The sequence below is a fragment of the Carassius carassius genome, chromosome 9 (genome assembly GCF_963082965.1).
Source record: "Carassius carassius chromosome 9, fCarCar2.1, whole genome shotgun sequence".
Taxonomy (NCBI): Eukaryota; Metazoa; Chordata; class Actinopteri; order Cypriniformes; family Cyprinidae; genus Carassius; species Carassius carassius.
This window is the reverse complement of record NC_081763.1, coordinates 6736074-6753705: the sequence shown is the minus strand read 5'-3', so window position 1 is coordinate 6753705 and position 17632 is coordinate 6736074. Positions and strand designations below refer to the sequence as shown.

The following is a 17632-nucleotide window of genomic DNA, read 5'->3' as shown; positions in this document are numbered from 1 at the left end:
CTTATTTCTTTATTTATTTCTTTACTTTTTCCTCTCGAGTGACTTCATTCAGCAGCAATATGCAAAGCTAGTTTAAATTGCACTGATATGGCACTTCATTTGCCAGAGAAAGTAATTTTTGTTTTGACGTGCTGAATATATGCACACCTCACACACTCATAAGGTGGGCATTCACTGCTACTAATCATCGTTGGCGAGGTGAGGTGTAGAATTTTGATTCTAGTTTGATAATTTTGGAGAATTTTGTCCAGACTACCTGCAGTTTGCATTTATTTAATGAGAATGCATTATAAAACACTTGAATAACACACACACACACACACACACACACACACCTGCTTCAGTTAATAGTCGTGCATGTGTGGGTGTGTTCCTCAGCTACATTATTAACAATGCCATATTTTTATTGCTCATATTTATAGTTGAGGCAGTTATCAACCAGCTTGCAACAACTCAGAACATACTGTTAAACACATCGTGTCTTCACCAATCACCCTGAACATCCAAGCAGCTGGCTAACAACCACTTTGAACGTCCTAGCAATTGATGTGTTACACCCTAGCAACCATTCAAAATACCTTAGCAATCACTTAGCACCACCTCTATTAACTACTTAAAAACCGTAGCTCTTAAAAACAGCCCAACAATGTTCTGGTAACCATCTAAACAAAATATCATGGAGTCCGGCGCAATTTAGGATCACTCAAAAATTCTTTTTTGGCATAATGCTGATTAGCAGATGAATCCTTGTATGTATTTATATATGTATGTAGGGATTTATTTATTTATATTCATATTTAATATCATAATGTCCAAAAAAATAACAAAAAAACACCTGTTTCTGGAGAGCTGCAGAGTTTTGCTCCAACCATAATTAAACACACCATGTACCAGTAATCAAGGTCTTCAGACTAATTAGAAACTAGGCAAGTGTGTTGGTGTTGGTTTGAACTCAAATTTGCAGGACCTTGGTTCTCCAGAAGCAGGATTGGACCACCAATGACACTGAACATTCTGTCAACAGTCAAGAAAGCCCTAGCAACCACTCTGAACACCCTAGCAACTGATAGGCACACCCTAGCTTTTACTTTGACCACTTAGAACACCATAACAACCACTAAGAAATGCCGTAGCAAACAAACAGACAACCTTAATCGCAAACAGAAAAGGTCAGCAACCATTCAGAACGCAAGCAAAACTCTGCTATAACATTATTTTGAAAAGGCTTTCACTTAAATTGCAAAAATAATAAAAGCGTATCTTGACAAACTTTAATTTGTTAGATCAGATTTGCCACAGAATTCTAAATCCATGTCTCAACATTCTGCATATGTGGCTTTCTATGAACATAATGTGACTTTATTCTTCTGCCAATTAGAGACTGAAAACATCAGTCTCTTCTGCAGGAGGAAGCCCATCACATTGCACCCACGCTGCAGGAAAGATTTATTCCAGCTGTTCAGAACAGAAGATTCTCAACTCTTAGAAGGCAGATATACTGTATTGATCCCTGAGGAGTAGTTCAGGAGTAATGAGCAGTCTTAGAAGAGAATGGTTTCTATCTGTTGACCTCTAGGTGTTGTGCCCAGCATGCATCTACTGCCTCACTATGCCCAAACTCAGCCCAGATGGGACTGAAACCATCAATCCTTGGTTCAGATGGGCTATGTCTTATGCACTAAGCCAACAGGTCTTACAGCATGCTACAATACCAAGCCGCAGTCAATCACAGCGGTACACTTTTCCATATTCAGGAGCTCACAGCCAGCAGTGAATGTTTACCCAACAGCCTGCACTGAGTCAGAATGTTTACCTACCAGCATGCTTCTTGAAGCTTATCTTGGAGTCTCCAAAAGATGCAATAGACTCTGACTTCGCTGAAGGTTGTGTTAAGTGTTATCACAACTGTGAAAGTTGTATTAAGTGTTGCCATTGGCTTGCCTTATATAACTTGGTACTTTATTATTCATGAACAAAATAATACCTTTAACGTGTGGCAAAAGGGTAGAAATCATGGAAAACAGGATTACTATGCACACTGTCTTGCAAAAAAAAAAAGATTTCAATAAGCAAATACTGTACTAAAGAGTTTAGCATGCAAACCTGATGCAGTGTGTAGCTTTTTAGTTCTTAAAAAAATGTTAGAAGACACACCCATGTCCATATTCCTGGATGACAATGTCAAGATCCACCAGGCATAATTTGTGAAATAGTGATTAAGTGAGCATGAAGAATCACTTTCATGTATGAATTGGCCACCACAGAGTCCCGAGCTTAACCCTATTTAGGATGTGCTGGAGTCGACTTTACAGAGTGGTTCAACTGTCCTATTGTCAACACAAGATCTCAGCCAAAAATGTATGCAACTCTTAATATAAATAAATGCCATGATGTTGCATGATGTTGTCAAAACAATGCCACAATGATTGGACAATATAATCAAAGCTAAAGGCAGCCCAATGAAATATGAGTGTGCAACTGTTTTTTTTTTCAGGTCAACCAACAGAATTTCTACTGATATACTACTACATGAACCAGCACGAATTCCATGTCGATCTAGGCTGGTTTATGCTGGTTTATCTGTTGGACCAACATTGCCATGCAATTGAATTGAATCAAATGCTAATCTCAAGCCAAACATGGATGGTGAACATGAACATTTCTGCTGCTGCTGCGAATCTCTGTGTAGCTGTTGCATGTGTGTGACTGTGTGTGTTTGGCGCCGCTGGCGCGTGTGTGTAAAAACACTGGCTCTGATTGGCTACCATGAAACACATGACTCTGCCTTAGCCAATCATAATCGCTTATCTCGTTATTAACCAGGGGTTAATGAGTGAGCCAGGGGTGCGTTCGGATTGCATATTAAATCAATGCATAGTAACGCACCGCATTTAACGTTCAGTAACGATAACGGCGTTGTAACGACGGGAAAAGTAATTAGTTAGATTACCCCGTTACTGAAAAAATAATGTCGTTAGTTAACGCCGTTCTTTTAAACGCCGTTATTCCAAACACTGATGGTGATGCTGGGATTGGAAATTATTAAAATACGACTGTAAATCTGTAAATAATATGTGATAGAGAACACTAGATACAGTATTACTCTATTACTCAAACCCATTCACCCACACATAACATGTATAATGGCCTTATGGATTTCTAACACAGACACCTGCAAACATGCACACACAAGCATTCCTTCCAAGATCCGGCTCCAGTCAGCAGTATACAGCCACATGTGGGAGTCATGAATCACTCTATCAGCCCTCGCCGTTTAACAAATAGGGGATTTTCAGTAAGCTAATAAATACATCCGGAAGCTGATGCAGCATACGTTAGTGGGATTAGTAGGCACACGCTGCTCGCATCGTTCACTGATCCAGAGCTTTGAAAATGGTTTCCGACTTAAAGTCTTCCTAAGAACAAGATGTGAAGTGACATTCAGCCAAGTATGGTGACCCATACTCAGAATTTGTGCTCTGCATTTAACCCATCCGAAATGCACACACACACAGAGCAGTGAACACACACACACTGTGAGCATACACCCGGAGCAGTGGGCAGCCATTTATGCTGCGGCGCCCGGGGAGCAGTTGGGTGTTCGATGCCTTGCTCAAGGGCACCTAAGTCGTGGTATTGAAGGTGGAGAGAGAACTGTACATGCACTTCCCCCACCCACAATTCCTGCCGGCCCGGGACTCAAACTCACAACCTTTCGATTGGGAGTCCGACTCTCTAACCATTAGGCCACGACTTCCCCACAAGATCAAATGTATCGCTTTTCGGTTTGGGAAGATTTTGGGAATCAGGGAAAATGATTTTATCTCTCCGCTGGGATTTGATTGTGGTATAGTAAACACTGAAACGTGTACTAATTCCTATAGACACATTTTGCCAATTTGGACACAAAAATTAAATTGGATAAGACTTGGAACAAGACCAAAATTAATTTGCATGCTGGTGTACAGTAGGTTTGTTTATGCTGGTAATAGCCGGGTTTGATGCTGGTCTGGTGGACCAGCATAGATGGGGTCTTTAAGTGGTCTTCAAGTCAAGGCAAGTCATGACCTAGAACAGAATGGGACTGAATACGTGTTGAAGACAAAACAGAGACCTGAAGAGGGTCTGAATATTTCAGACCATGATAATATGCCTTCCTTTGGGTGAATGAAGCCTGGTTTCATGTTAGTGTTAAGCAAACTTCCACAGTGCACATACAGTGTGTTCCTGTCCAGAGACAAGATAGCACAGACCGGATCATATTCTTAAGCCCACACGGACAACAAAACGTAGCTGCAGTGTTGTAGTAGTTGAATCTGGTTGCAGGTCCAAGTCAAAACCGAGTTTGAATCTAAAAGCTCTTGAGTCAATAACAAGACCAGGACTGAAAATATTTTGATTTGTTTTGGTTTATTTGTTTATATAGCACTGCTAAAAATCCCACAGTGCTTTACATAAAAAGCTAAGATCCATAAACCGTCAAACAGTCAAAATATGGCCTTGGACACATAGTGAAATCCAGTCTCAAGTACAACAACACTGTCTGGCTGACCAAGATGAAAAACCAGCTACAAAAACAAATCATGCTAGATTTCAGGTTCAGCAGGGATATTCAAAGACATTAGTATTCCAAAAATCCATGCACTGTAAAATCCACCTCCAGTTCTCAAAAGCAGAAAGAGGATTTCTCATCAGATTACAGACCCAATAACCATTACATATCTCACAATTAAGCAAACACTGGTGACTCTCTCATGGACAGTAATGTCTGTGCTGCCGGATTTGCTATCTGGAAAGTTCTGGATGCATAATAAGGTTGATAAAGAAACACAAAGGGAAATGTTTGGGTCATAATGCCTTCTGATACCTTACTGCTAGGGTACTTGTATTATGTAGTTTGAATGAAGTTAAGGAATGACAAAAATAAATATTCCAGTCTATTTTTAAACCACTGTCTGTGGTCTTCTGTCAGTATACTCTAACAGTCATTTTGATTTACCCTCAGTAAATGAGTGAATTTAAAACTTCCAGACTTTGAAAATGTAAAATTGCATACTGGCATGCGAATGGTGGTTGTTTACCAACCTTTTTTTCCCTTTTGCTCAGTATACAGTGCAAGGGACATAAAAGCGATGTTATATAACTATTCTAAAATCACTCGCTGCATCCTAATTTGCATACAATCTGTCGTGAATTCTATGCAAGATTAAAATTTGCATCCCAAATAATGGTAGACCTGCACTGAAAATAGTATGCCAAAGATGCCCAGATGGTGTACTCTTTGAGCTGATTTTTGAAGTATGTGTCTGAGCAGGTTTTTTTTTTTCAGTTTTTTTCATCTGATTCAAAACTATAGTGGATTGCTCGTCTTAATTTGCCACCATGCTGGTTGATTTCTACTAGTCTGGTTGTAGTTTTGGGCAGCTGAACACCATCTAAACAAGATTCAAAAGGATTAAAGTCCAGCAAACAACCATTTATCTTTTTTTTTTTTTTGCTTATTCTTATTGCTACATCTTATTGCTTTTATAAAACGGTTATTCCATATATGTACTATTTTTTACAGAATAAAACAGAGCAAATAAAGTGTAATGATTTAAATTAAAACAGTATTCTTCCACCAAACAATGTAGTTCCTCAGAAACAGTTGTGGTTCCAACAAAGTGGTTGCTGTGCAACACACAGTAGTAAACAAAGGTGTATGTTTGTGTATGTTTGTAGTGTACTTTACAACAATTTACAACAGCTTTGAGCGCTGCTCAACCAGTCAGAGTCAAGGACCAGAACTATCCATTTTATAAAACACAATTTATGATGTGTCTCTTATTACATACTCAAAATTTACTCATCACCACAGTTTGACAAGATTTCAGTTTAGTGCTTTGAGAAAAAAAGCATTACACTTCTAGTTTTAAATCCTGCACACCATTTACCTTTTTTATTTTGAAATTCACCCAGTAATACTTTACTTTACTTTTCTTTCTTTCTTTCTTTCTTTCTTTCTTTCTTTCTTTCTTTCTTTCTTTCTTTCTTTCTTTCTTTTTTTCTTTCGCACCCTGCAGGCCAAAACCAACCCATTAATCATTTTTACACATCTTCCAATTGATTGGATGAAATCGCTATGCAGCCTCATATATGAGAGCACTTGCTGCACAAAATTCAGTGAGATCAAAATTACTCAGTGGCCATCCAATTAGCAGACCAAAGTCAACATCTGGATCAAAACATTTTAAGCTCTTTCTGGACATGGTTCAACTACTGTAGATTACCAGATATCACCTGTCATTGTTTTGTCATGCAGCCTATTTAAAATTTTGTATGAAATCATAATTGCTTTCGAACGAGACCTTGTGAAGAAATGCCTGTGCATTAACCCTCTGGAGTCTAAGGGTATTTTTGGGGCCTGGAGAAGTTTTGTCATGCCCTGACATTTGTGCTTTTTTCAGTTTCTTATAAATATCTAAATGGGTAAAGTCTAATCTCACTGTAATCAGCACAAACTGGGTTATAATAATATGTGAAATGCATGCATGTACATGATTGTATTTTTGAGAAAAAAAATGTTGTGCGTGGTTAGTGAAAAACTAAAAATGTTAAATCACTTGAATAAGGCCATAAAACACATAAAGAACAATGGTTCCCGGTATTTTTGAGAACTGGAGCTTGTAGCCTAGAATTTTTCTTTCTAAATGATGTGAAAATCATCTTGTTTACTCACTCACAGAAAACAATATATTGATTTAAATTTTCTAAGACACTTTTTGTTGGTAAAGGTCATATGCGAGTAGGCGTCAACTTTCATGAATATCATTGTGATCTGTGACCCTAACGATGGGTCACATATCACCCGACAGGTTTTTTTTTTTTTTTTTTTTTTTTTTTGCAGTTGATGGCATGTCAAGCTAAACTTGGCATGAAATGAAAATACAATCTATATTTGGAATGCTTCTATTAGTTAATTTTACTTAATGTATTAACCAACATGAACAAACAATGGACAATACATTTATTACATAATTTTTCATGTTAGTTCATGAAAATAGAGTTGTTTATTGTTAGTTCACAGTGCATTAACTAATGTTAACCAGCACAACTGTTGATTTTAATAATGCATTAGAAAATGCTGAAATTAATGTTAGCTAAGATTAATAAATGCTGTAGAAGTTCATGCTTAGTTAATTTTAACTAAAGTAGTTAACCATTGTTAACTAATGAAACTTATTGTAAAGTGTTACCTTTAAATTGTAATTTTTCAATCTTCTAGTGACATTTGCTGGATTTCTCCAATCATTTCGTCCTCATAAACCATGCACCTTTCTTACAATTAACCCCAAGCTCGCATTCAGTATTGCCTCCATCCAATCAAGAACCAATAGCACAGAACCAAGTCTCCATCCTAGGGTTTATACAAATCTTTTTTTTTTTTTTTACGTTTCCTTTGGCTATGTGTCACAATTAAAGATCCGCCGCAACTTCTCAGCTTAATGGAAATAAAAGAAAAGAAGACTATATACATGTCTTAAAGGGATAGTTCACCCAAAAATCTAAATTATGTAATTAATAACTCCAGTTATTAATTATTAGTTAACTCCAGTTATTAACCAGTAAGACTTTCATTTATCTTTGGAACACAGTTTAAGATATTTTAGATTTAGTCCGAGAGCTCTCAGTCCCTCCATTGAAACTGTGTGTACGGTCTACTGTCCATGTCCAGAAAGGTACAAAAAACATCATCAAAGTAGTCCATGTGACATCAGAGGGTCAGTTAGAATATTTTGAAGCATCAAAAATACATTTTGGTCCAAAAATAGCAAAAACTATGACTTTGTTCAGTTGAAAACAAAGCAGTTTGTCATATCCGCTTCACGAACGAATCATTCGATGTAACCGGTCTTTTTGAACCAGTTCACCAAATTGAAATGAATCGTTTTAAACGGTTTGCGTCTCCAATACGCATTAATCCACAAATGACTTGAGCTGTTAACTTTTTAAATTTGGCTGACACTCGGTCTGAGTTAAAACAAACCAATATCCCGGAGTAATTCATTTACTCAAACAGTACACTGACTGAACTGATGTGAAGTCGGTTGAAGAAAACGGTTCACTGGTTCTTTTGCGCTCGACGTAATGGCATCATTTGCGATGATTGCAAGCCTTCGGTGCACCTGGGCTCATAACATTAGCACAGAATCAGTTCAGAATCAATCACTAAAGAATCAGTTTGGCTCAGATGCTCTGTGTGTCGGTCTGCTTCACCAGCTCTCATCTATCATCATCTATCATCTATCATCTGCTATCATCAGCTCCTCGGTTCTCGAATCGGACAGACACGTTCTTGACTCGTGAACGAGTCATTATCTGGCTCGGCTCGGTGTTCATCTTCAGTTCTCTCTTCACAGCAGTTCAGTCAGTGTACTGTTTAAGTAAATGAATTACTCTGGGATATTGGTTTGTTTGAACTCAGAGGGAGTATCAGCCAAATTATAAAAGGTAACAGCTCAAGTCATTTGTGGATTAATGCGTATTGGAGACACGAACCCTTTAAAACGATTCAGTTCGATTTGGTGAACTGGTTCAAAAAGATCCGGTTACATCCATAGACAGTAAAAGAAATGGACACAGCGACCCCATTGGATTCAACAGTGAAAAATGAAGTCAATTAGAAGCACGCACTTCCAGGGGGTCGGGTGTACTGTGCAGACTCAAACTGAGCTTGATGACGTAAATGTCACATGAGCAACCTGTAAGTCTTCTAATCGCTTTGCCAAGAGAAATCGTCTCTAGGTTACGTATTTAACCCTAGTTCCTCGAGGGAACGAGACGCTGCGTCGAAAAACGCTTTGGGGAACGCGCCCAACATGAGCGACTCTGAATATCGTGTGTAATCAGTCCAATGGAAGAGCGTGACGTCACAGGCGGGGTGACGTAAGCAACCAGGAAGCTATAAAAGCACGTGCCACGCAGATGGCATCAGCTTAGAGTACCAGCAAGCGCCGGCAGGGTGCCGGGGGTATGGCTCCGAGACGCAGCGTCTCGTTCCCTCGAGGAGCTAGGGTTACATACGTAACCTAGAGACGTTCCTCTTCAGGAACTCGAGCTGCGTCGAAAAATGCTTTTGGAAACGAGTACCAACGCCGCCAGACTACCAAACCCCTGCCTAGTGTGTATCCGAAGAGCACAGCTCAGGACAGGAGGGCAGAAGCGCCTGGAGTGACTGGCATGTCTAGGCCATAGAATTGAACAAACGTAGAGGGCGTGGACCACCCCGCAGCATTGCAGATGTCCAGCATGAATACACCTGCTAGGAAGGCCTTGGAGGCCGCCATACCCCGAGTAGAGTGAGCCTTGGCTCCCGACAGCGGGGGACGACCAGAGGACTCATAGGTGGCGTTGATAGCCTCGACTATCCAACGACTAATAGTCTGCTTAGAAGCAGGAGAACCCCTCTTGGGGGGACCGTAGCATACAAGCAATTGGTCAGTTTTTCTCCACAGGGCAGCTCTGTGGACGTATGCGTCCAGCGCTCGAACTGGACACATACAATTTAGCTTCGCTTGGTCAGGCTCCCGAAAGGGAGGAGGACAGAAGGCCTGCAGCACTACAGGTCGTGGTGTAACAGAGGGAACCTTAGGAACATATCCCGCTCGAGGGTATATGAACGCTTTGGTCATGCCCGGTGCAAACTCAAGATAAGTAGGGGCCACAGAGAGGGCCTGAAGATCTCCTACTCTCCGCAGAGAGGTAATAGCCAACAGAAAGAAGGTTTAAGTGTGAGATGTCTGAGATATCTTGGATAGGTTCAAACGGGGGTTTGCACATTGCCTCTAACACCACAACCAAGTCCCAAGGGGGAATACGGGACCGTACTGGAGGTCTCAGCCTCAGTGCACCGCGGAGGAAACGTGTAACTAGGGGGTGTCTTCCCAGAGACTGGCCGTCGAAAAGGGCGTGGTAGGCCGCAATGGCCGCCACGTAAACCTTCAGCGTGGAGTGGGTCAACCCTGCAGAGAGCCTAGCCTGTAGAAACTCCAGAACTGTACCAACTGGGCAGTTTGCTGGGTCTAACTGGCGGTCTCTGCACCATGAGGTGAAGAGTTTCCACCTCAGGGCGTACAGTTTCCTCGTTGAGGGAGCTCTGGATTGGAGGAGGGTCTCAACAACCTCAGTTGAGAGACCAGCTGCTAACAGTTGTGCCCCCTCAGGGGCCACACCCACAGCTTCCACAACTCCAGGCGAGGGTGAACTATCGTACCCTGCGCCTGCGAGAGTAGGTCTGTCCTGATCGGTATCTCCCACGGAGAACCGTCGAGGAGCGAGACTAGATCTGAGAACCATACCCGGCCCGGCCAGAATAGGGGCTACTAATAACAGACTGGCCCCGTCCCGGCGTACTCTCGCCAGAACTCCCGGGAGCAGAGCAATAGGGGGAAATGTACAGACGAAGCCTCGGCCAGGTCTGTACCATAGCGTCCAGTCCCAGAGAAGCTGGATGAACTAGAGAGAACCAAAGGGGACATTGTGATGTCTCTAGAGTCGCAAATAGGTCTACTTGAGCCCTGCCAAAAACTCTCCATATCTGCTTCACCACCTCTGGGTGAAGTCTCCATTCCCCGGGCGTCGGCCCCTGCCTCGACAGTATGTCTGCCCCCATATTTAATTTCCCAGGAATATATACTGCTCTTAATGAGAGGAGTTTGCTCTGGGACCACACTAGGATCTGGTGCGCCAGCTTGTACAAAGGGCGCGAACGCAGACCTCCCTGGTGGTTGATGTAAGAGACCACCGATGTGTTGTCGGTGCGCACCAACACATGGTGACCCCTCAGGTCTGGGAGGAAGTGCTTCAGTGCACGATAAACTGCTAACATTTCTAGACAATTGATATGCCACGTTAGATGGCGACCGCTCCACAGACCACGGGCAGGGTGGCCACTCATGATTGCACCCCAGCCGGTGAGGGATGCGTCCATCACCAGTGTCACACGGCGAGAAGGAGCTCCCAGCACCGGGCCCTGATTCAAGAACCAAGGTTTCTTCCACATGTCTAAGGCACGGAGGCAGCGCCACGTGACCTTGATAGTGCGTAGTGGATTGGCCCTCGGGGAAAATCCCTTGGTCTTGAGCCACCACTGTAGGGGTCTCATGTACAGCAGACCAAGAGGTATCACGTTGGACGCAGCTGCCATCAGACCCAACAATCTCTAAAAACTGTTTGACAGTGAGTGACTGGCCTTCTCTGACTCTCTCGACTGAGATGCAGATCGACTCGATACGAGCAGGGGACAATCGTGCCTGCATCGCGGTCGAATCCCATACTACGCTTAGATAGGTGGTTCTCTGAACCGGAGAAAGCATTCAGTCTCAAACCCAGCTCCCCCATATGTGCGAGAACAACATCTCGATGCCGAGCCGCAACCTGCTCTGACTGAGCTAAAATCATCCAATCGTTGATATAGTTGAGAATGCGGATGACCTGCATGCGCAGGGGGACCAGAGCCGCATCTACACATTTTGTGAACGTGCGGGGTGAGAGTGCAAGGCCAAAGGGAAGTACTCGATATTGGTAGGCTTCGCCCCCGAAAGTGAACCTCAGAAACTTCCTGTGTTGTGGAAGGATGGATATGTGAAAATATGCGTCTTTGAGATCTATTGTGACAAACCAGTCGTCGGGCCTGATCTGAGCTACAACATGCTTGATTGTGAGCATTCTGAACTTTAGTCTCATAACTGAACGATTTAAGACCCTCAAGTCTATAATCGGACGCAGCCCCCCATCCTTCTTTGGAACTATGAAATACCGGCTGTAAAATCCGGACTCCCTGTCCTGAGGAGGGACCACCTCGATGGCCTCCTTCTCTAATAGGGTTTTCACTTCCTGTTCCATAACCAGACCCTGCCTGGGGCCAACTATCTTCTGAACGACCCCGTTAAATATTGGCGGCGCGGAGCCGAACTGAATACGGTAGCCTTTTTCTACTGTGTGCTGGACCCAACGAGATACATTTGGCAGTAGTTTCCACGCTGCTAAATATTCTACTAAGGGAATCAGTCTCTCGAGACTGACTTCTGGTGTAAGAGACCCCCGCAGGGGCGGCGAGCGTCTCAGCCCCGCTACGCGCACGGGCGGAGGATACTGAGACCGATGCTCGCTCGGAGCCGCTGCGCCCTGGAACACTGGCAGGGTTGGCAGCCCGGCCCCCAGAGGGCGCTGAGGCGGGACGGGCACCGTGTACTGTGGTGTGTACCGCTCTACCCCAGCAGAGGCTGCCCTCTGAAACTCTGGGCTTTTGTCGTCAGGGTTTCATGGCCGAGGACTTTTTAGCTTCAATAACTGCCCTGAGATCTAGCTTGGGCTTAGAAGACCTCGGCCGAGAGCGTCACTTGGACTCTTGTTCCCGACGCGGAGGAGCACGAGAGGCGATGCTCTGTTTTTGGGCCTCGCGATGCAAGGAGCTAGGGTGCGGCTGGTGCATCTCCTTCCACCCAGATGCCCCGAGGGAGCGACGAGGGAGGAACTTATGGAACGCCGCCACTTGTTTGCGGGCCTCCTGAAACCTGTCGACGACAGAATTTGACTGCGTCGCCGAACAGGCCAGTCGACTGAATCGGGGTGTCCAATAGACAGACCCTGTCCCGCTCTTTGATATCAGACAGGGTCAACCATAAGTGCCTCTCCGCGGCCACCATAGCTGCCATGGACCGCCCAATCGCTCGGGCGGTCTCCTTGGTGGCACGGAGGGAGAGATCAGCGGTCCTTCTCAGCTCTGAAATAGCGTGCTTCCGACTCTAGGGATTGGGTGCCGGATCTGGCAGAAGTGGAAGGAGATAGGGATTGGCCCGTCTCCATTCCCTCCACTAGATCGACTTGCGAACCCCACGAGTGCAGCCGCCGTTCTGCCTCGGCACAAGCGGGACCAGCGCCGCGGGGAACGCTGGCGAAGGCCCCCTCCTCGAAGAGGGCCCTCCGGGAACGAAGCAGCCGCACCGACATACGCTCACAGGGCGGGCAGTAGGCCCCCTCGAGAGCCGACTCAGCGTGCTTAGAACCCAGGCAAACCACGCACAGGCTGTGTGTATCCCCACCCGTTATATATCTCGGGCAGGGAGGAACACACGACCTATAACGCGATTTGGAATCGCCATCAGAGTGCTTAACTTTAGCCTTGCTTTTTGGCATGTCTAGGAGCTCTTAACTGGACAGACAACAGTAAATAAGACTCACAAGACAAACAAATGACATTCACACACAGAGCACTTGCTGAAAGACGCGAAGCTGACGCCAGCTGCGTGGCACGTGCTTTTATAGCTTCCTGGTCGCTTACGTCACCCCGCCTGTGACGTCACGCTCTTCCATTGGACTGATTACACGCGATATTCAGAGTCGTTCACGCTTGCGCGTTCCCCAAAGCGTATTTCGACGCAGCTCGAGTTCCTGAAGAGGAACTGAATCACCCACTGAATCTTCCAGAGAAAGCGAGCGTGAACAGGAGCACATTTTGGTAAGTACTCTGATTAATTATCTTCCTTGACTTTATGCCTCCATGTCCCCCCGATAGCCTCATAGACACTAAAAGATTGCCTGCTAGCTTCTCGTCCTGTCCATACGGTAATTTCTCTACTGTGCAAATAATAATCTCTACTGTGGAAATAATTATTGGACAAATGGAGTCTTTTAACGCCTCAGATGTAAAGTTATTCGCTGTCAAAGTGACGCCAAAATGAATGGGAGTCAATGGAATGCTAACAGCAGATGGGGGTTCACTAGCCAATGGCGGCGCCCAGGGGTGCTTCAAAAAAATATGAATTCGTTCGCGAACCGGATATGACAAACTGCTTTGTTTTGAACTCTCTCTCACAACAGACACAGAAGAGAAGACAATGCTGAATAAATTCGTAATTTTTGTTATTTTTGGACCAAATTGTATTTTCGATGCTTCAAAATATTCTAACTGACTCTCTGATGTCACATGGACTACTTTGATGATGTTTTTCTTACCTTTCTGGACATGGACAGTATACCGTACACACAGTTTCAATGGAGGGACTGAGAGCTCTCTGACTAAATCTAAAATATCTTAAACTGTGTTCCAAAGATAAACGGAGGTCTTACGGGTTTTGAACAACATGAGGGTAAGTTATTAATGACATAATTTTAATATTTGGCTGAAATAACACTTTAATGACCATTCGCAGTCATGTAAACATGTAACCTAAACTTGTGGCTCGCTGGTGGAGCATTTTGTTAGCAGTGCAAAAGGTTGTGGGTTTGATTCCCAAGGAACACACATACTGGTAAAAAAAATTATAATAATAAATGTATAGCCTGAATGCACTGTAAGTCGCTTTGGATAAACGTGTACATACTATGTACTTATTATAGTAATTACAATAACTATGTAATAACTAGGCACTAACCCTGAACCTACCCCTAAACCTAACCCTACCCCATGTAGTTACCTTGTATTACCAGAACTTTCTTAGATAAATACACTGTAAGTACACTATAAGTACACGTACTGTGAAATAAAGTGCAACCCACACTTCTGTATGTATTGACTCATTATTATTTCAAGACAATGAAAATCAATGGGTTCTAGTGTTTTCTTTTCTTTGAAATATTCTTTGAAATATGACATAAATGCATGCAAGCTGGAAACAACATGAGGGTGAGTACAATCACAGAGCAAAGCATTTTACTTACAATCAGAGGGCACAAATCTAACTCTGAGAAGTGTTGACCCCAAAATAAAGTAGTCTAGCCCTGAGGAAGATAAGCCACGGAGGCCTTCGTGTGGGTAAAAGAAACTTTAGAAATAACTCTGCTATAATTTTCTTGTAGCCTTCATCATTAGTAAGATGCATTCACTTCACGATGATCTCAACAGCGAGTGGGAACAGAGAATGTCAGAGCGGAGTGTTCTGAAGGCCTACTGACCTCAAAGTTGTAGAAATGTTCTGTTTAATTGGCCAGGTGAGAGGCATCCACTCACTTGCACCAGCTTCCTGGGTAACAGACGGCAGGAGTTCGGAAAGCTCTGAAATTAAACTTGACTGTCAGCCTAATTGGTCCCCTTCCTGTATTGTGTTGTTTGTGTCCTTTCTTCAGTTATGAGAGTTGAAGTAGGCTTCCTCACCGTTGATGGTCTGGAGAGAGATGCTGTGCTAATGAGACACTTTTGAAATGTTGTTGAATAAAACCCTCAGCCTGTTGTTTGTATTATGAGTAAATACAACTAATATGCCAGCGAATTCAGTTCAGTCTCCATTTAGGCTCTTTGTTTTGCCATGACTTTGTTTTTGAGCTTTTCTCAATAGTACAACCCCAGAGTATTTTTATTTCTGTTTTGTGTTTTTCCTCGGTTGAAAAGACTGGCTCGGGCTAACATAAATTTCCATGCTGGACTGGTGCTGGTCTAACAGCGTGGGGACCCGTATAGCTGTGGTGTAAACTGTTCTTCCATCAATTACTCTTGTGCCATTTCAAACCTTTATGTAGAACACAAAAGATGATATTTACAAAGTCATGGCACACAAATCTACCCCATACAATGACAGTAAAGTGGAAATAGGTCTGATATGCTTTAAAAATGACAAAAAAGGCAATAGTTTAGTTAAAATTTTAAGGTATTATTTATGCTACTGAAAATTAGTGTTCTGCAAACTTACATATATAATGGCTAAAACATGCCCTATTAATTGCTGCATTTTTTCTATATGTTCTCTTAAACATTGTGTGTGTGTGTGTGTGTGTGTGTGTGTGTGTGTGTGTGTGTGTGTGTGTGTGTGTGCGTGCGTGTGTGTGTGTGTGTGTTCCACAAAAGAAAGTGATACTGCTTTAGAATAGCAAGTTTACAATGAGTACATAATATAAATTTTTGAGTTAGCAATCCCTCTCTGAATCTTACCTCGATCTTTTCAGCAATGTCTGTAAGCATATCATGTTGGTTGGTGTATGTGTCTGAACTGACATGTCCTCATTCTTTTGTGTAACAGTGTTGGGTGGTCTCGAGTCTCGAGGGGTCCTGAGGAAGATCAGTGATATGCTGGAGATAATCATGAAGAGGATCGACACCCTATCAAAAATGAGCAACAGCAGCGAGTCCCACAAACTGGAGGAGTTGAGCTCTGCTCTCCACAGGTGCAGCTTCACATTCATGATTACAGCACAACAGTAGCATTCTACAAGTCAGGTGCCATCAAGTCACCAAGGGATAATCGTATTTACAAGATGAGTCGCACACGAACGACACCATGATGTTTTAATTGCCAGTTATCTCCATGTTTGTCTTTGTGCTGTTAGAGCATGGTTCAACTGAAAATGCAGATCATCATGGCTTGAGGACAAATTAATCACAATCAAATTTGTGTGTCCCATAACACTCTTTCATTTTACTGAATATCTGCATTGGTTTACAGTACAAAACAGTTTACAGTACAGATGTTGTCTTACGGCATGACAACATGCTGCCGTCGCACTGGATTATATTTCCTCTTATGAGGCAGAGGCAGAAATGCAGGAAGCTGGAATGTGTGACTTTATTTATTCCATGCCGCCGTGTCTGCAAGTCTCATGGCTCAAAGATGTGCGTATACTAGCAGTACATTGTCTTTTTTCACTCGACTTGCACTTTGCAACAACAAAAGCTTGTTTCTGCATAAATGTTCAGCATGTTTTCTACAAAAAAAACAACAAAAATGTCTGACGTTTATGCTTTACGTGATGTGAGAATGTGAAAAAGCTACGCTAAATCCGATCTGACCAGTCAGACTGCAACTGATTTTTTTTTTGAAATGTGATTTGAACACGATTTCAAAAAATCGGATTGCACGTAGTCCGTTGCTGCTCAGACTATCTCTTTATGATTGGATTTCAATTGGATTTGCAAAGAAATCAGATTTGGGCTTACAGTCTGAACAAGGTTTATGTGAAAACCGGTTTGCATACATTGTGTGTATATGATGAAGGATTGCGCTAAGCATAGCTTCTGGTTAATGAGGCAACTGGCCTGCACGACCAACACACATCTGTCATCATTTTCTGTGGCTGCAAGAGAATAAAATATTATACAGAAATAAACATAAACTGAGAAAATATAGAGATTTTCACATATCTTAAACTTCACAAAAATGCTTCTTAAGAAAGCTCAACGCATCCCTTTTATTCTAGTCACAACAATTGAGCACACATCACATCACAGTGACAAGTTCAGAGTTTGCAAGTGGGAAGTTCCCAATAGGTCTTGAAGGCAGCAGCTGTCGCTATGTTTCAGATAAAGTCAACTTCTTGCAGATGAGTTAGTTAAGACACTTTCCAGAGTTTTCAGCTGTCTCCATGGAAACAGATGCCTGTCACATCAGAAGTATAAACGGGCGCTGGTGCCATGGCTTTACTTTGTGATTTCTCCAGACATCAACGAATCTTAGAAGATAAGAACACCCACACACCCCAGCTATACAATCTTTGATGCGCATCAAAGTATGATGTCAACTTTAAATTTCTTCTGTTTCGTTGAAAAGTAATCAATGGAAGTGATAGTTTAAAGCTGAAGTATATCATTCCTGCACCAGTAGTGTCACCAATGGAACTGCAAAAAATAATTCAACTGTCAAACCATTGATGCTTTCAGACATGA

At 42.8% G+C, this 17632-nt stretch overlaps 1 protein-coding gene across 1 annotated transcript in view; it reads left to right on the top strand.

The window, feature by feature from the left end:
* The window catches only part of LOC132148810 (alpha-1,6-mannosylglycoprotein 6-beta-N-acetylglucosaminyltransferase B-like), a 118534-nt gene that overhangs the window by 14052 nt on the left and 86850 nt on the right, over positions 1-17632 (top strand). The window contains exon 3 of the mRNA XM_059557528.1: positions 15993-16137. Within this exon, the coding sequence (XP_059413511.1) occupies positions 15993-16137 (145 nt within the window). The remainder of the gene's footprint in view (positions 1-15992; positions 16138-17632) is intronic.